The sequence below is a fragment of the Penicillium nucicola genome (assembly GCF_028828085.1).
Source record: "Penicillium nucicola strain IBT 29836 chromosome Unknown utg000002l, whole genome shotgun sequence".
Classification (NCBI taxonomy): Eukaryota; Fungi; Ascomycota; class Eurotiomycetes; order Eurotiales; family Aspergillaceae; genus Penicillium; species Penicillium nucicola.
Genome location: NW_026643126.1, coordinates 3,670,874 through 3,689,814, shown reverse-complemented (window position 1 = coordinate 3,689,814; position 18,941 = coordinate 3,670,874). Strand labels below are relative to the sequence as shown.

The window sequence follows — 18,941 nt, the reverse complement described above, 5'->3', positions numbered from 1 at the left end:
TGGGGCGCAGCTATTTATCAGATGGCGACCTGTTATTTAAAGGCCAGGTAGAGGTGAGCACAAAGTCAGCGGTGAGGTCTGAAGTGACGAAGCAAGGTGAGTGAGCTTGAAACAGGGTCCCTGAGTCCGATAACAATGATGCGCCCTCCGCATTGCCGCCTCAGGCCTTAAGATGTACACCGCTCTTGTCATGCGACCGGCTCTGCCCTGCAGCTCTGCCCTATGACTACATTTGGCTTTCCCCCTCACTGTCCATTTTCTTGATTCTGAACAAGACATCCGTTCATTTTTCAACATGGACGATATTTCGGCCACCGAGTCGCAGTGGCTGTCGCAGCTGGCAGCCATGCGCCAGGCTATCGCCGATCTGAAGCTACCCCAAGAGCTTCCGCAGGAACCCATCGGATATGGAAGTGATATTGATTTGGATTTTGACGACGACTACTCCTCTCCTGGAACCGTTGATGATGTCTGGGATATCATCAGCTCCGACGATGAAACCTCCGACGACATAGACGAGCTCGACCGAACCGACGAATTCCCTATGGAACAAGAATCCATGTACAACCGTTTATGGCTGGAAGACAAGTGTCAGGACCTGGCTATTCGGAATTCCGGCATAGACGCAGCAGAGTTATCCCAGCAAATTATCGCCACGTTGGCCGCTGACAGCAATGATGAGGAGCTACAAATGTCTTTGGCTGAAATTGTTGGATTCGATGATCTGGATCTGGTCATTGAACTTATCGGTCACAGAGGGGAGCTCTTGTCTGACAAAGGGCCTCGCTTGGAATCTCAAACAGATGGACTTGCGGCTGGACGGCTTCAAACCAGAGCGGAGAGAGAACATGCCCTGTGGCAACGTGACTTCGAACACAAGAACGCAGCGTTGATGCCAGCTCAGAGCCGGTCAGAACCTGCTTATCCACATGTTTTCAAGCAGCACACATCCGGAAATCTTCTTTCTGCCAGTGGGAAGAAATATGGCTTGCCTCTGGGTAGCAAGCAGATTGAGGAACCAAATTACACCGAGTACGAGATCCCGGCTGGGAAAGTTGGAACTCTAGGGAAAGGCCAGAAGTTGGTTGAGATCGCCAGCATGGATGGCCTGTGTCGTGGTACCTTTAAGGGCTACAAAACTCTGAATCGTATGCAGAGCTTGCTTTACGATGTAGCTTATAAAACCAACGAGAACATGCTGATTTGTGCCCCAACCGGTGCCGGTAAAACTGATGCGGCTATGTTGACTGTTCTCAGTGTGATTGCGAAGAACACCACTCCCAATCCACTGGAGAACCCAGAGGCAACCGAGTTCACAGTCCAAGTTGACGACTTCAAAATTGTTTACGTGGCTCCAATGAAGGCTTTGGCCGCCGAAGTAACGGAGAAGCTAGGAAAGCGGCTCGCTTGGCTAGGTGTCAAGGTCCGCGAACTGACTGGTGACATGCAGTTGACCAAGCGGGAGATTGTTGACACCCAAATTATTGTTACCACCCCTGAGAAATGGGATGTTGTGACACGGAAAAGCACCGGAGATACTGAACTTGTCCAGAAGGTTCGCCTTCTCATCATTGATGAAGTTCACATGTTGCATGATGAGCGAGGAGCGGTCATTGAATCTTTGGTCGCTCGAACCCAACGTCAGGTTGAGAGCACCCAGTCTTTGATTCGTATCGTGGGTCTATCAGCTACACTTCCGAATTACACCGATGTTGCCGATTTTTTGAAAGTTAACAAAATGGCTGGCATGTTCTTCTTTGACTCCTCATTCCGACCAGTGCCTCTAGAGCAACATTTCATCGGTGTCAAAGGAAAGCCAGGTTCTAAGCAGTCTCGGGAAAACATCGATACTGTTGCGTATGAAAAAGTTCGCGACATGTTGGAAAGAGGTCACCAAGTCATGGTTTTCGTGCATTCCCGCAAGGATACTGTCATGACCGCTAGAATGCTCAAGCAGCTGGCTGCCGAGGAGGGCCGGGAAGACTTGTTTAGCTGCCATGATCACGAAAATTATTCCAACGCCCTTCGTGACATGAAACATGCGCGTGCACGTGAATTACGAGATCTATTTGCGAGTGGCTTTGGAACCCATCATGCTGGTATGACTCGTAGCGATCGGAATTTGATGGAGCGGATGTTTTCAGAGGGTTTGATTAAGGTCCTTTGCTGTACTGCAACATTGGCATGGGGTGTTAATCTTCCGGCTGCTGCTGTAGTCATCAAGGGTACCCAGCTGTACAACCCTCAAGAGGGTAAATTCATCGACCTGAGCATTCTGGATGTCATGCAGATCTTTGGCCGTGCAGGCCGTCCTCAATTCCAAGACACTGGTATCGGCTTCATTTGTACCACCCACGACAAGCTGAATCACTATTTGTCTGCCGTCACTGCACAGCAGCCAATCGAGTCTCGCTTCTCTAGTCGACTCGTGGATAACTTGAACGCTGAGATCTCTCTGGGAACAGTTACATCGGTTCCTGAGGCAGTGCAATGGCTCGGATACTCATACCTCTTTGTGCGTATGAAGCGCGAACCACGCAACTATGGTATCGAATATGCTGAGCTACGTGATGACCCGATGCTGGTTCAACGGCGTCGGCAGTTGATCGTCCAAGCGGCGCAGGTACTACAGAAGAGCCAGATGATCATCTTCAACGACAAAACAGAGGATCTGAAAGCCAAGGATGTTGGCCGCATTGCGAGTCAGTATTATGTTCTGCAGACCAGTGTCGAGATCTTCAACGAGATGATGCGTCCTCGCTCTGGCGAAGCTGACGTCCTCAAGATGATCAGTATGAGTGGTGAATTCGACAACATTCAATCCAGAGACAGCGAGTCGAAGGAGCTGCAGAGACTGAGGGATGAAGTTGCTCAAACAGAAGTAGCAGGAGGCAATGACACGCCACATGCGAAAACGAACCTCTTGCTGCAAGCTTACATCTCTCGTGCCAAGATCGAGGATTTCGCATTGGCATCAGACACTGGATACGTCGCGCAAAACGCTGCTCGTATCTGCCGCGCGCTTTTCATGATTGCATTGAATCGTCGCTGGGGTTATCAATGTCAGGTTCTTTTGTCTCTTTGCAAATCAATCGAGAAACAAATTTGGCCATTCGATCACCCGTTCAGGCAGTTTGATTTGCCCCAGCCCATCCTCCGGAACCTAGACGACAAGTTGCCTACTACATCCATTGAATCGATGAAAGAAATGGAACCTGCTGAAATCGGACAGCTTGTTCATAACCAGCGAATGGGGAACACTCTGTCGAAGCTCTTGGACAATTTCCCTACCCTTAGTGTTGAGACTGAGATTGCTCCTCTCAACCGCGACGTTCTTCGCATTCGCTTATCCATCTATCCAGAGTTCACTTGGAATGACCGCCATCATGGCGCTTCGGAGTCTTTCTGGGTCTGGGTTGAAAACTCGGAGACATCAGAAATCTACCACCACGAGTACTTTATCCTCAGCCGAAAGAAGCTTTATGATGACCATGAGCTTAACTTCACCATTCCGCTATCGGACCCACTCCCAAGCCAAATCTACATTCGCCTGATTTCCGATCGTTGGCTCGGCGCTGAGACTGTTACCCCTGTTTCATTCCAGCATCTCATTCGTCCAGACACAGAGAGTGTGTATACTGACCTCCTCAACCTTCAACCATTGCCCATTTCAGCTTTGAAGAATCCTATTCTTGAAGAAGTGTATGGCGAGCGTTTCCAATTCTTCAACCCCATGCAGACGCAGATCTTCCACTTACTTTACCACACACCGGCCAACGTTCTCCTTGGTTCTCCCACCGGTAGTGGAAAGACCGTGGCCGCCGAGTTGGCTATGTGGTGGGCCTTCCGTGAGAAGCCCGGCTCTAAGGTCGTTTATATTGCACCAATGAAAGCTCTTGTTCGGGAGCGAGTAAAGGATTGGCGCAAACGTCTGACCGGACCAATGGGGCTGAAGCTTGTTGAGTTGACTGGTGATAACACTCCTGATACACGTACTATCCGCGATGCTGATATCATCATCACTACGCCTGAGAAGTGGGATGGTATCTCGCGTAGTTGGCAGACTCGTGACTACGTCAGGAAGGTCAGCCTCGTCATCATTGATGAGATTCACTTGCTAGGTGGAGACCGTGGTCCAATTTTGGAGATCATTGTCTCCCGAATGAACTACATTGCTTCGCAATCAAAGGGATCCGTTCGTCTCATGGGCATGTCCACTGCGTGTGCAAATGCCAGTGATCTGGCCAACTGGCTTGGTGTTAAAGAGGGTCTCTACAACTTCCGCCATTCCGTTCGTCCTGTCCCCCTTGAGATCTTCATCGACGGATTCCCTGAGCAGCGCGGATTCTGTCCTCTTATGCAGTCAATGAATCGCCCGACATTCCTCGCCATCAAGAACCACTCTCCGGAGAAGCCTGTCATTGTCTTTGTTGCATCCCGTCGGCAGACTCGTCTCACTGCCAAGGATTTAATCAATTACTGTGGCATGGAGGACAACCCTCGTCGTTTCGTGCGCATGTCCGAAGATGACCTTGAATTGAACCTTGCACGCGTGAAGGATGATGCTCTCAGAGAAGCCCTAAACTTTGGCATTGGATTGCATCACGCTGGTTTGGTCGAATCTGATCGTCAATTGGCAGAGGAACTCTTTGCCAACAACAAGATCCAGATCCTTGTGGCCACCAGTACTCTTGCATGGGGTGTCAACCTTCCCGCGCATCTTGTCGTTGTCAAGGGCACACAGTTCTTTGACGCAAAGATTGAGGGCTATCGTGATATGGACTTGACTGACGTTCTGCAAATGTTGGGACGTGCCGGTCGTCCACAGTTCGATACTTCTGGTATCGCCCGCATTTTCACCCAGGACTCCAAGAAGGCGTTCTATAAGCACTTCCTTCACACTGGTTTCCCGGTCGAGTCCACCCTCCATAAGGTTCTGGACAACCACTTGGGTGCTGAAGTATCTGCTGGAACCATTGGTACACAACAGGACGCATTGGACTATTTGACCTGGACTTTCTTTTTCCGCCGTCTTCACAAGAATCCATCGTATTACGGCCTGGAGATCTCAGCGGAGGAACAAAACACCATGGCAGCTCAAGCGACTGCACAGGAGTTCATGATCGAGCTGGTTGGCAAATCACTTAACGACCTCGCTGAGTCGTCCTGTGTTCTCGTCGACTCGGCCACTGGTGAGGTTGATTCTACGCCATTTGGCAAGATCATGAGTTACTACTATCTATCCCACAAGACGATTCGGCACCTCGTGTCCCACGCCAAACGTGAGCCGACCTTCCAAGATGTTCTGAGCTGGATGTGTTCTGCAACTGAATTTGACGAACTGCCTGTCCGGCATAATGAAGACTTGATCAATGCGGAACTCGCGCAGAACTTGCCTCTTTCCATCGACTGTATGGGCGATAAGCCTCTGTGGGATCCGCACACTAAGGCTTTCCTGCTCCTGCAGGCTTACATGTCTCGCATTGACCTTCCGATCACGGATTACGTTGGTGATCAAACATCTGTTCTCGACCAGGGAATTCGTATCATCCAGGCGTCTATCGACGTCATGGCCGAGCTTGGATATCTGCCTGCTTGTCAGATGTTGATGACACTTCTTCAATGTATCAAGTCAGCCCGCTGGCCTGAAGACCACCCTCTGTCCATTATGCCGGGCATTGGAACTGAGAAGCCACCACAGGGTCTTCCAGGAACTTTAGCCTCGCTTTCCTCGCAGTCTAACGGTGCAGTTGTCGCTCTTGTCAAGAAGTTGCAGCTCCCTTACAACTTTACTCGTGCTGCCTCCCAACTTCCTCAATTGTCTGTCTCGATCTCGGGCATATCTGAAAAGGGCATTACTGTGTCACTAGCTCGACGCAATGCCCCTGCAAATCCCGAATGCCGAATTTACGCGCCCCGCTTCCCCAAGCCACAGACCGAAGGCTTCTTCTTGATTGTCTGTAGTGTGACACCGAATGGCGGTGATGGCGAGCTCCTTGGATTGAAGCGAGTGTCCTGGCCTCCAGTTGCCAAGCGCAATGGAAATGGCAAGGGGAAGGGCAAGCCTCACTCCGATGCGGGACCTAGCCGCGGTGGACCTTCAAACGACAAGAATAACGGTGGACTAACAGTTCGCTCATCTGTTAAATTCCCCGAAGGTATTCTCGCACAATCTTCCTCGGCGACTACTGCCAATAAGGCCCGTGTCAACATCAAGGTCATCAGTGACTCATACGTCGGAATGGTTTGGACTGTTTCCAACGTGGAAGTGGATATCAACAGTGCCATTGAGACTCAGCTCGTCACCGAGCCAAGCGCTCCTGCTAAGGAATAAAATCATAGCATAGGAAATCCATGTTTAGAGTACATATCAAGCTCTATGTGCACAATTGCATCAGAATCCCTGATCAAGAGAAACATTAAACCATCTCCTCAAAGCCCTGAACCTCCCCTCATCCCCCTCAAAAGAATCGACTACCCTAGTCCTCCCACCCATATTCACCTTGACAACATTGTCAACCATCATGACCTTTCCAACAACAAAAACCTCCCCATCACCCTCATGACCACCACCCTCCCCCTCCAAAAGGGCAATATCCCCAATCTCCCCATTTCTCAAAAACCTCACAACAACAAAACGCCCCTTTTCAACCGCCTCCCAACTAGTAAAGCGATTAACAACCTCAAAATCATCCCGAAACCACTCCAACTCCGCAAACGAATAGAAAGAATTCCATGGTTTCTCGGCCCCATTGCGATACTGATATATCCACACTTTCTGCTCTGGCCGCGTCTGCTTCGGCATATTATCATAGACCAACCTGACCTGCTGCGTTCCCAGATTCTGTGTAATCTGTCCTGATATCAGGGCTAGGGGACTTGTCGCGCCATCTCCGCCGAATGCTGCGTCCAGGTGGTATTCCAAACCTGTTGGAAGACGGGCTATGTTTACGATATGTGTCCTGGATATAGTCAGCACAGGGGCCCTGTCAAGATCAAACCGAAAGACAGAAAGTCTGTTGCTCGTCTCGCTGTTTATATGCTCAATGTGCTCTTACCATCCCTTGAACTCGCCCTGTGGAATCCCGTCAATCCGCTCCCGATTTCGAACACCAGTCATGTAAACTGAGAATCCTAGAGCGCGGAGTATATGGTGGAAGAAGATGCTGACTTCGAGACAGTAGCCTCCCCTGCCGGAGGGAGTGGTGTCTCCATCACCCATAAGCTTGGTGTAGATTTTCTCGGGCTGAATTTGTGCCAACTGTGTGGCGGAGTAGTGGCATGTTAGGTTGTCGTAGGGAAAGCGAGTTATTTGACAACGAAAAAGGTCTTTTAATCCTTGTTCTGTTTTGGGGAAGGCTTGCGGGTTGGACAGGTATGTTTTGTACGATTGTGGGAGGGCAATGTAATGGAGATATTTATTGATTTGGCTTGCTGTGTAAGCCATAGGTGGGTTTGGGATTTCCATATTGTCTTTGGAATTGAAGAATGTGTTCTCACTTCAAGCTGGTTCTTATATGGTACGCTTGTTGTGTGAGTCATACATTGACATTTTACAGAGACGTTACAAAGCTAATTTGATGTTAGCTTGGATATATCGGGTTAATTTGAAAATGATTCGCCATTCGAGCTAAATTATCACCAGAATTTGAAATGAGCTGGTAGTTGTTCGCTATCGAATTGCATTGAAACTTGATCTTGGCCAGTTTCGGGGTCACAATCAGATGAAAACGAAGATGAGGATGAAGATGCCTATTTCAATCTTTAACGCTCCTCATAAGATTATTTCGCAGTGTCACAGGTTCTTTCAGTTTACTCGATCAGTTGTATGCTCTTTTTTTTTTTTATGAATGCTGGTTCCGTAGTAAGGTCCCTCAGGGCCATTCAGGTACGGTCCGTTCCGTGGACAGCCAAACAATGGCTCCAAGCTTGGACGAGACTGTTCAGCTCTGGAATGTCGAGATTGGCCAATTGCTACAGAACCTTGAGGTTGACATGGATTGGGCTATGTCCGTCGGGTCAAACCCTACACAAGTACACTTAGCACTCTCGGGATTCTAAAAGTTCACGGCATCACATAAATGGGACTTTTTTTGGAATTGAAAGCCAAAAAAATGACACTCGGTTGAATATCAAGATCACCATTGCTCAGATATCCAAGATGGAATTCTTGTTTTGGAGTACTGTACATGGGAGATCTGGAGTACTGAATCACATGTTATCGTAGGCCTGGAATCACTTCCAAGGTCAGAGGCTTCACTAGTTCGACTATTACATCACTGTGGGGATACCACAATACCAATACTGCATTCCTCAAAATATTGTACAGGAAAAATCAACGATTCCCACGAAGAAGCCGTGCAGTGAGTGATCTGATATAGTTATATTCCAGTCCAAGTGGCTGATATCAGCTGATCAACACGACCTCGGGAATGTCAAACGCTAATGCAACTCTCCTCCATCCACCGTTGACTGCGACCGCACGTTTCCGATGTTTTGCTTGTTAGGCTCAAGTTCCAAGGCCTTGTTAGGCTTGAGCTCCACTAGACAATGGCTAGCCTAGCCCCCTCTTTCCCTTTGAGCATGTCAACTTCTACCCCTGCATCTACCGCTCTCTCATCCCCGCTGTTTCCTCCAGCTCCCGCAACCATGGCGGGGTGGATTGGATGGGTGTTTACCTTTGTCTTTCAGACTATCCCAAGCGTGTTATACTGGCTTATTACCTTTGCAACTATTTCGCTGCCTACATGGCTCTTTACGCTCTTTTCCATGAGCTTGACGTTCACCATGAACTTCACCACCATGTGAGCGTCGATGACTGAAGCCTGATGCCGTGAGACCTGAAACTGACCGTGATCTTTAGAATGCTGATTGTGCTCGTCCTTGTATCTACTGTCAGCTGGTTCATTCGATATCGATTCCTGAACATGTACAGCCGTCTGCCCCCAGAGCCTCAGCGCAAAGAACCCGAGATCGACTTGTTCCCCGATATCCAAGAAGGCGACTCCAAACCCGGTCTTGCGAACTACCTCGATGAATTTCTCAGCGCGATCAAAGTCTTCGGATACCTGGAGCGGCCCGTGTTCCACGAGCTTACCCGGACCATGCAAACAAGGAAGCTGATTGCGGGAGAGACACTCATGTTGGAAGAGGAGAAGGGATTCTGCTTGGTCGTGGATGGATTGGTTCAAATCTTTGTAAAATCAACACGTCCAGCAAAGTCCGGTTCGCAAGAGAACCTGCACATGGACGATGTGACCTCGGACGAGGAGGACCACCATGTGCATGGCCGGCAGGGCTACCAGCTTCTTACAGAGGTCAAGAATGGCGCTTCTATGTCGTCCCTTTTTTCCATTCTCCAACTTTTCACCGAAGATATCGAGCTCCGCAATTCTCAAAGCCATAACTCCATGGTATCGACTCCTACTCGTGGCAACACCCCCGTTCCCGATGCCTTCCCCTTCAGCCCTACCACTGGAATTGTCGAAAGCCCTAGGTCTAACATGAGAGACACTGGAGATGTGACCACTCCACTTCACAGCCCAATTGACACACTGCCGCCAGTGCCTCCGCTGAACATTGGCGAAAGTCATACCATGCCTAAGCAAACCCCCGAACAGGGCGCAAAACAAGAACAAAAAACTAAAAGGAAGCGCCGCAAGTCGGTTCACCCAGACATTGTAGCCCGAGCTACAGTGGACACGACCATTGCTATCATCCCAGCGAGCGCATTCCGCCGGTTGACCCGAGTATATCCACGGGCGACATCACATATCGTTCAAGTCATTCTGACCCGTCTCCAGAGGGTCACATTTGCTACTGCACACTCGTACCTCGGCCTGACCTCAGATGTCCTGGACATTGAACGGCAAATGTCCAAATTTACCACTTGGGACCTTCCCAATAACCTCCGGGGAGGTGCTCTGGCTCGACTGAAGGACAAGTTCACTAGAGAACGGGATAGATTAGGGCCCGAGGAAGTTGGCAAAGGCATCGCTCTCCACAACCCATATGTTGGCCGCAGACGTTCAAGCAGCACTCTCAGAAAAGAGGCCGTCTTACATGCCAAGGTTGCCAGTGAACGTCCTGTTGCGTCCTTGACACCAATCAGATCACCGCCAGCATTTTCTGATAGGGACTCTGGGGGTGTGAGCCCTGGAGATCTTCTATCGACGATTCAGCTTTCTCGATTCGGTCCGCGATATGACCATTTGGCACCGCGTATCCAAACCCCTCTAACGGAGAGAGAAGAGCCTCAATTTCTACCCGGTCCTACACGCCCTTCAACGTTCCAGCGCAAGGAGTCAATTGACGAAGACGGATTGTTCCGAGAATCAATTTTGGATTGCATGATGAAGGGCATTGGTCTCACGGAAAATACTCGTGATACCTTGCGCAAAGGTACACACTCCGGTGATGCGTCGCCCAGACTTCTGTCGTATGACTCTCGCCGCCAAAAAGCTGTGTTTTCGAATGCCTTTGGCTTCATTGATCCCTATGAAGCGTCCGGAGATGGCGAGACTGAATCAATGATGTCCATGTCCGTCACAAGCGCGGGAGGTACATCGCCCGTCATTAACCTTCGGGAGGAGCTCCGTCATGACATCGAGGTTGTGTACTTCCCACAAGGCTCAGTTCTGGTTGAGCAGGGTGAACGTCACCCTGGTCTATACTACGTGATTGATGGTTTCTTGGATGTAGGTATTCCTGCCAACGAGCGCGACGATGACCTTATCGGTACCTCCCACAGGCATTCCTCTCAGGCGCAAGAAGAGCTATTTCCAAACCTGAGACGCACTACCACAGGATCTTCGCGAACATCCGGTGTAGCAGGCGGCAATGACTCTAAACGCAAGGGACAGTCTCGGAAATCGCTGTATCTCATCAAACCTGGTGGTATGCAAGGATATGTTGGTGCTCTTGCATCATATCGTTCATACACCGACGTCGTAGCTAAGACAGATGTCTATGTTGGATTCCTTCCCCGTACTTCACTTGAGAGGATCGCAGACAGGCATCCTACTGCCCTCCTGACACTGGCGAAGCGTCTTACAAGGCTCCTACCGCGCCTGTTGCTCCACATTGACTTCGCGCTTGAGTGGGTGCAGGTCGGCGCAGGAGAGGTCATCTACCACCAAGGGGACGAAAGTGATGCCATCTACCTTGTTCTGAACGGTCGTCTGAGATCTGTCCTAGAAGGCGCAAATGGTAAGATGACTGTCATTGGGGAACATGGTCAAGGTGAGAGTGTTGGTGAGCTCGAGGTTATGACTGAATCCACCAGACCGTCTACCTTGCATGCTATTCGTGAGACCGAACTAGCCAAGTTCCCTCGATCTCTGTTCAACAGTCTTGCCCAGGAGCATCCAGGAATAACAATCCAGGTTTCCAAGCTGATTGCTCAACGTATGCGGGACTTGGTCGAGCACCCACTCTCTGAGAAGGGCATTGAACAAGGACACACTAGCGGTGTTCAGACTGCAACCTCAACAATGAACCTTCGTACAGTGGCCATTCTTCCTGTTGTAGCCGGCGTTCCTGTGGTTGAATTTGGACACCGTCTGCTCCAGGCCTTACAACAGGTTGGTGTTACTCGTGGCGTGACCTCTTTGAACCAAGCTGCGATTCTGAATCACCTTGGACGTCATGCCTTTAGTAAAATGGGCAAGCTCAAGCTCTCGCAATATCTAGCTGATCTTGAAGAGAAGTATGGCATGGTGCTCTACATTGCTGACACCAATGTAAACGCACCATGGACTCAGACCTGTATCGCCCAAGCCGATTCCATCCTGCTGGTCGGCCTTGCAGAGTCCTCTCCTACCATCGGCGAATACGAACGGTTCCTCCTGGGTATGAAGACCACTGCCCGCAAAGAACTGGTGCTTTTGCACGCCGAACGATACTGCTCACCTGGCCTCACGCGTAAATGGCTCAAAAATCGCGTCTGGATCAATGGTGGCCATCACCATATCCAACTGGCGTTCCGCTCAACCAACGAACCCTCGAACCCTCCCACCAAGAAGTTCGGCACTGTCCTCAAGCAGCGTGTACAGATTCTACAAGCTGAGATCCAGAAATACACCTCTCGTCGTGCCCAGCAGACCCCGCTCTATTCCCCGCAAACCCCATTCAAGGGCGATTTCCATCGTCTGGCTCGTCGTCTGTGCGGCAAATCTGTTGGCCTTGTGTTAGGAGGAGGAGGAGCACGTGGTATCTCGCAAGTCGGTGTAATCAAGGCACTCGAGGAAGCCGGAATTCCAATTGACATTATCGGTGGCACATCTATCGGTTCTTTTATTGGAGCATTGTACGCGCGTGACGCTGATGTTGTGCCCATGTACGGACGAGCAAAGAAGTTCTCCGGCCGCATGGGTAGTATGTGGCGGTTTGCACTGGACCTGACCTATCCTACTGTGTCGTACACGACAGGGCATGAGTTCAACCGTGGAATCTTCAAGACATTTGGCGATAGCCAGATTGAAGATTTCTGGCTGGAATTCTACTGCAACACAACGAACATCAGCCGATCTCGCATCGAGTACCATTCCTCCGGCTATGTCTGGCGGTATGTCCGGGCGTCGATGTCACTGGCTGGTCTGATTCCTCCAATCTGCGACGAAGGCAGCATGCTCCTGGACGGTGGCTACATTGACAACCTGACTGTGGCACACATGAAGAGTCTTGGTGCAGACGTCATTTTCGCAGTAGATGTCGGATCAATTGACGATACCACACCCCAAGGCTATGGAGATTCGCTCTCCGGATTCTGGTCAATGCTCAACCGCTGGAACCCCTTCTCATCACTTCCAAACCCACCAACACTCTCAGAAATCCAAGCTCGGCTGGCTTATGTCTCCTCGATCGACAACCTCGAGCGCGCCAAAAACATGCCCGGATGTCTTTATATGCGCCCACCCATCGATCCATATGGGACATTGGATTTCGGCAAGTTCGACGAAATCTACCAAGTTGGTTACAAGTTTGGCAAGGAGTACCTCGACACCCTGAGGAGTGAAGGTTCGCTCCCTATTCCCGAGGAAACAGAGGAAAAGCGTAAGTTGCAGCGGACTATGGCGCCTCGCCGCGCCAGTATTTGATTGGACTGATCATTTGGCCATTTCCATTCAATTCTGCATGGTCTCGATGAGACAAGTTGATTTGTGTATGCGGCGTTCAACACTGCTCATTTTTCGACTTATCCCCGGCGCTAGTCATATTTTCTGTTTGCACAAGATACCGATTGTTTTTTGTTTTTGTTTTTGCTTATGTTACTCTATTGTATAGCTAGCGTCTATTGTAAATGACTAGGTAGACTAATAGAATCAAATTAAATCAGAATTACTGAGAATGTAACTTGTAGGGGAAGATATATATTGTGTGCCTCACTATATTTCCCATTAGGTAGACACTTCGATAATGTAATTCTTCTAAATCACCAGAGGCTAACAAATATGTTTACAGCGCTGCGAATAAGAAGATCTTTTAAATGAAATAAGCTAATCAAGTGTGCCTGTCCAAGGTTCTTTCAGGATCTGATTTAATCTTCATTTTCTACCTTTTTAGTCCATTTCGAAGGGTCACCTGCGAATGAATGAACGGTATCTAAGAAGCAATTTGAAACCGCATACAGCAGTTTGGGGTTGAAGTTTCATTTCAAATATTACAATAATAGTGATAATTTAATTCCTAAGTTAAACAAAAGAAAGCGCCCCAATCAGGGACAGGTATAGATATTCCACCCAACAATATGTCATCTTCAGCTCAGCACCATCCACCCCACGAAGACTATATGTGCAGTTCAAAAGTAAAGTAAGATATTAAAAGCGTAACCCGATTACAACCCAAGTCCTGATCAAACCCCAGGCGATTATATTGACAGACATACTATGCCGGTGAACAATGAAAGCAAAGGATTCATTTAGATAGCGCCGGCAGGAGTGGTCGTAGCAACACCGGGAGCAGGACCAGTGCCGGACATGGGGCCAGCAGGGGCATCGAGAGGCATACGGGTACCAGTCTCCATCTTTTCCTCGGCGGCAGTAACGCGAGCGTTGGGGTTGGCTTCTCTGCGGTAGGCCCAGAGGGCAGCGACTTCAAGGAACATTCCGAAGAAGGTGAAAACGCTGAGAACAGTGTTAGAGTCTGGATGCGATGCAGCAAGGACGATCAGTGGAGTGGTGTCTTACAATGCGAGGAAGATGAACGACTCATTGGCCTTCTTGTATCGACAGCCTACACCAAATGGAGCGGTGGCGTAACACCACTCTGAGCTGTAGTCTTGAGCGGAGAAGATGAATGCAGTCAACCAGCTATAGTGTTCGAGTTAGTTTTCTGGTGAGGTTATTCCTGGTGATATATACGTACAGATAAGAGAAGACCACGTCGATTAGGAGCACAAACTTGCTCAGGGCGGAGGGGAGGAATGGGGAAATGAAAGCGGGGATGAAGAAGACGACGGAAATAACGGCCTGGCTTGAGTGTTAGCGTAACTATAGGGATAGTGCACAGAACATATGGCATACAATAGACTCCTGGTAGAGCATGTGAGTGCCATGAGGACGACCGTGGCTAATGAACCATGAGGTCAAGCCCATGACGATGACAGCACTAATCCATTGCAAGGTGCGAGTAGCTAGCTGCAGAGGCCGGGCAATAGCTGATGAGAAGAGCATTGTGTCGGTATACTGGAAGGGCAGATAATATCGTATGTGAAGGTGAAACACAAGTGGACAAATGGTGTTTGTAAAGAAGTAGTGGTTCGCCGCAAAGGATCTGAGTCAGTATGAGCAAGTGAGCGTACAGGAATAGCCCTAAACGGCAGATCAGACAAGACTTTATATATCGTGGACGAGAAGTGGATCACAGCAAGATGCAGACACAGACGCCAAACCAAACAACGGTCCAATGCAACAAGGTTCAATGTCTGGCCCTGGCCAAATCCAGCAAGGAAGCAGAGAGGGATATCCGGCGTTTCCCCAGATGTGTCATGGCGGTCTCTGCATGAAGTCAGAATCAGACCACGTACAGTAGCCTGGGCTGATTTTCAACTCCCACCTTCCCAGTCTTGTCCAGTATCTTTGGCTCATCATTTTGCCAGAGAGTCTACCCTGACTACCATCTCTCCGGTCTGTGTAGCTATCGAATTTACCAATATGTCACACTTGGATACGCTTTCTCCCCGATGTATGTCTAGGACTAGATATACAAACTTGGCAAGGGATCGACACATAAATTGTCCTCGTGCCGCAAGGAGAGATCTCATATCAAATTGCACCAGTGCAGATAGAGCCTGAACAGACTACTAGTCCCGCCGGCAGTGTGCGGAAGATCTGCTCATCCAAGGTAGTCTGGTCTCGTGAAAGTCCAAGCCCTCGCCAATGAGGTCGCTGGACAACGGGGTATATCACACCACCTTGCACTAGCGACAACCCAAAAACAAGTAAAATAACAAACCGACCGCAGAGACGAGTAAGACTCTCCTCCGCGCCAGAACCCAATAGCGGGGTCCTCCCTGCATGGTCCAAGATCGACAGTGGCTTCAGCCTTATTGAAGGTTCTGTTTGTGCAATGAAACCGGGGTTGATCCCAGGGATGATAATATCCCTAGACTCAGACATACAGCACAACACAATGGTAAACACACAACATCAACGTTTCGACTAAAAATAAGGATTGAACAAATTGTTTGATAGATATGAAGCGCACTGGAAAGCCAATGAATCTCGACACGGTGTCGTGTCACAGCTGCAGCAGATGGCTCTCACTCGTGCAACTCGTCGATCATGTTGTGAACTGTGCTGCGACAGTCTTCCGACTTGGCCCAGTTTGAAAGTACTTTTGGTTAGGCCATGCTTGTTTGTGGCTTCACTGTTTTTCTTGCTTTTGGCGAGCTTTTGGCGATCTTTTGGCACGGGCTACCCCGGATACTATGCAGATGTCTTGGTTCAACTTTAATTTTGAACGGTTGAAGCAAGGTGAGTGTCTCACCCTGGGTTTCAATATTGATCGTCCCTTGCTAGCAGATCAATGGTGGTGTCAGGAAGTTTCAGGAAGGAATGTTCATGGGCAAGTTGTTGCGTAGACAACCAAAGGAGAAGGGCAATCTTAAGTAATGGCAGTGAGTGTCGTGAAGTATCATCACCGAGTCCCAAGTTATAGAGAGTAAACGTGATGATCACCAAAAATATTAATCACTTATTTCTTTCTACGTTCTGCATACCGTCAACGACATTGGTTTCCGAGTCGCTAGATGAAGATAGCATCCCACTCCTTGTCCACACTATAGTTGGTATTTCTACTACAGGCAGAACAGCAGAAGTTCAAAGACAGAATTGAACAAGACTGAATAGAAGAAAAACGACTTGAGATTTTTCATGCTTTTGCTAAACCCTACATTAAAGTCCTCTAAAGACAAGATACAACGAACAAGCCCTAGTCCACGCCAGATAAATAACCCATTGGACTCCAGTGCGCCAGGTGATTTGACCATTCCCATTCACCACATAGCGTTACCGAGCTCATGCTCCTTGAGGTACTCGCTACCCTTCTCCATGTATTCCTGGCGGGTAACCGAGGAACGACCAAGGTCACCACCAGAAGCCCACTGTGCAGCACCCTTCCAGGCATCAAATACCGGGTCCGTAGCCTTGCGCACATTGAGCATAGCATCGACGGGGATGGAGCCACGGAATTCTCTGCGGAAGCGCTCATCAAAGCCGGTGAACAGTGTGTTGCCACCGGTTAGGAACACGTCCTTCAGTAGACGAGATTGGTCGTCTGGGTTGGAGTAGCGCTGGTTGATGATATCGGCTGCGATTTCGATGAGACCGGCTTGGTCAACGCCGGCGATGGAGGGCTGGAAGACAACCTCTGGCACACGGATGCGCTCGACGTTCAGGTGCAGCTGATGGGCTTCCCGCTGGCTCTCTGGGTCAAAGGGCCATGGTCCGCGAAGGAATGCGTGGACCAGGCTCTTGGTCCAGTCGGACTGCGCTGCGAGAGTGTGGTTTTCGGTAAAGTCGGGGTCATACTCGAGCAGCTCGTTTTCAACTGCATTCAGCATACTGCCAAGATCCTCCTCCTCTTCGTCCTCACTTTGATCGCCTGTGGCAACGTCGCGGTACACACTCCAGTCGTTGTCGTTGGCACCAAAGTCATCGTCATCTCCACCGCGGCGCCGCTTCTTCGGACCGTCGGATGCTAGGTTGGCTAGTGTCTTCATACGCATCTGGCTGGCAAGCGATTTACGGTTGCCGAGATCTGCTGTCATGCGATCACGATCCTTGATACGTTGAAGAATAGTCTAATGGATGTTAGCATACCAACGTGAAATGTAGTCATTGTCCAATCATACCTGACGGTTGTTTCGACGCTGCGAAACCCAGGTCTCGAAGTTGTTTTCGCGTTCCTCGCGGTCGAGACGGTCTACCTCTTCCCGACGAGCCTTTTCACGCTCTTTCTCTTCCTTGGCGCGAGCACGGGCATCAACGTTGGACTTCATGAGACGCTGGTGGCGCTTCTCCTTCAGGCCAGCCTCATCAAGTTGATCGTCTGGAATGTCGAGCATAGGGAATGTCATTTCCTCGGGCTGTTCTTCGGTCTCTTCAATGCCCAAGTCCTTGTTGCGGGATCGCTTGATAGATTTCTCCAAATCGCGAATCATTCGCTCCAGTTGGGCCTCATCCTTCAATTCTTCGGCTTCCAGAACGCGGCGGATTTCCTTCTTAGTCTCGGAGGCGAGATTATCCTGCAGTTGCTTCCAGTACTCGAGCTCCTCTTCCTTCTTCACCAACTTCTCTAGGCGCATCTTTGCGGCCTGATCTTGCAGACGCCGGCCAGCTTCCTTCTTGCGCTCTAGAGCCTGCTGGATCTGTTCTTCGGTCTTCTCCTGCACAACTTGCTCGGTGAAGGGGTACTGAATAACGCGATCACGGTCCTCTAGCCCAGTCCAATCAAGATATCCATTTAATTCGTTGGCATAGTCCTGCGAGATGTAGCAGTGCTTCTGCTTCATTTCCTCCATCTGGGCATCGGTCAATCGAGTCGGGAATGTTGGGTATTTGAGTTTCATGAGCTTCATGAGATATTCAGAGCTCTGCAGTCCACCCCAGTTGAGACGAGAGCTGTTGGAAAGCATAGGTTTCGAGTTCATAACGGGAATGACATGAGTAGAAGTATGCGATGAGTCTACGATCAGACCGTCGGTGCCGTTGTTATACCGGTAGGAGAAAAGCGAATCAATGCCGTAGGCAACAGAGGGCGCGGAGTAGCACTCGAATAGGATCTCGTTCATCACTGGAGGTGCGTCAGTAATCTTCATATCGTCCTCAAAACCAACGAGCACATACTCTTTCTCGGGTATCCCAGATTAGCAATTGGCTCCGTCATCAAGATTGGGCGACCAACGCCTCCATTGGAGCCGTCCACGCCGAGCTTCATGAACAGATAGTCCAACACGCCTTCCATTACATCCCAGTTACCGACAACGCTGGAACCAGGATCGAAACCATAGCGCAATTGTCCTCTTGTAGTCGCATCAACGTAGGCATCATATCCGACAAACTGGCATTGACGGTTGAGCTTGCGATCACGGTATCGGCTCATGACGGGAGGTATGGCGAATCGGGGGTTCCTGTCGAAAGACCAACCGGCCTTAACTAGGTGAGAGCCTGCGCAAAGGAACGCTCGTTAGTAGTTGCTCATGTAGATCAGACCAATGCGCTTACCATTGTCGATTACGATGGCGCTTTCTGGGTTGCTCTGCTGGTATCCCTCGGGCTGTGGAGGTTGGTAACCCTTGAAGGGCCATTCTTGGACGCCATGTAGCTGAGGAGGAGGCTTCTCGGAGCGCTTTTCAGTCGGATTGACAGTGACCCGCGGGGGCATAAGATTATTTATGGCGGTAATCGTCATGGCGGGCAGCGTGGCTTCGGCCGCAAACC

The 18,941-nt window shown here is 49.8% G+C and overlaps 5 protein-coding genes across 5 annotated transcripts; 2 read left to right on the top strand and 3 right to left on the bottom strand.

The window, feature by feature from the left end:
• Nucleotides 1–295: 295 nt before the first annotated feature.
• On the top strand, nt 296–6,334 carry N7511_003147 (RNA helicase SLH1; the record flags this gene model as incomplete). The annotated part of the gene is made up of 1 exon (XM_057125572.1): nt 296–6,334. One exon carries the CDS (start codon nt 296–298, stop codon nt 6,332–6,334), a length of 6,039 nt encoding a protein of 2,012 aa, XP_056987731.1.
• A 60-nt stretch (nt 6,335–6,394) lies between these two features.
• On the bottom strand, nt 6,395–7,468 carry N7511_003146 (uncharacterized protein; the record flags this gene model as incomplete). The annotated part of the gene is made up of 2 exons (XM_057125571.1): nt 6,395–6,962; nt 7,059–7,468. The coding sequence occupies 2 exons, from the start codon at nt 7,466–7,468 to the stop codon at nt 6,395–6,397; spliced, it is 978 nt and encodes a 325-aa protein (XP_056987730.1).
• Nucleotides 7,469–8,550: 1,082 nt separating this feature from the next.
• Nucleotides 8,551–13,097, top strand: nte1 (lysophospholipase; the record flags this gene model as incomplete). The annotated part of the gene is made up of 2 exons (XM_057125570.1): nt 8,551–8,804; nt 8,864–13,097. The coding sequence occupies 2 exons, from the start codon at nt 8,551–8,553 to the stop codon at nt 13,095–13,097; spliced, it is 4,488 nt and encodes a 1,495-aa protein (XP_056987729.1).
• Nucleotides 13,098–13,918: 821 nt separating this feature from the next.
• N7511_003144 (MARVEL domain-containing protein) lies at nt 13,919–14,672 on the bottom strand (the record flags this gene model as incomplete). Its single annotated transcript, XM_057125569.1, has 4 exons — nt 13,919–14,123; nt 14,187–14,309; nt 14,365–14,468; nt 14,523–14,672. 4 exons carry the CDS (start codon nt 14,670–14,672, stop codon nt 13,919–13,921), a joined length of 582 nt encoding a protein of 193 aa, XP_056987728.1.
• Nucleotides 14,673–16,495: 1,823 nt separating this feature from the next.
• N7511_003143 (actin-related protein ARP5) lies at nt 16,496–18,912 on the bottom strand (the record flags this gene model as incomplete). Its single annotated transcript, XM_057125568.1, has 4 exons — nt 16,496–17,302; nt 17,354–18,294; nt 18,348–18,668; nt 18,726–18,912. 4 exons carry the CDS (start codon nt 18,910–18,912, stop codon nt 16,496–16,498), a joined length of 2,256 nt encoding a protein of 751 aa, XP_056987727.1.
• Nucleotides 18,913–18,941: the final 29 nt, after the last annotated feature.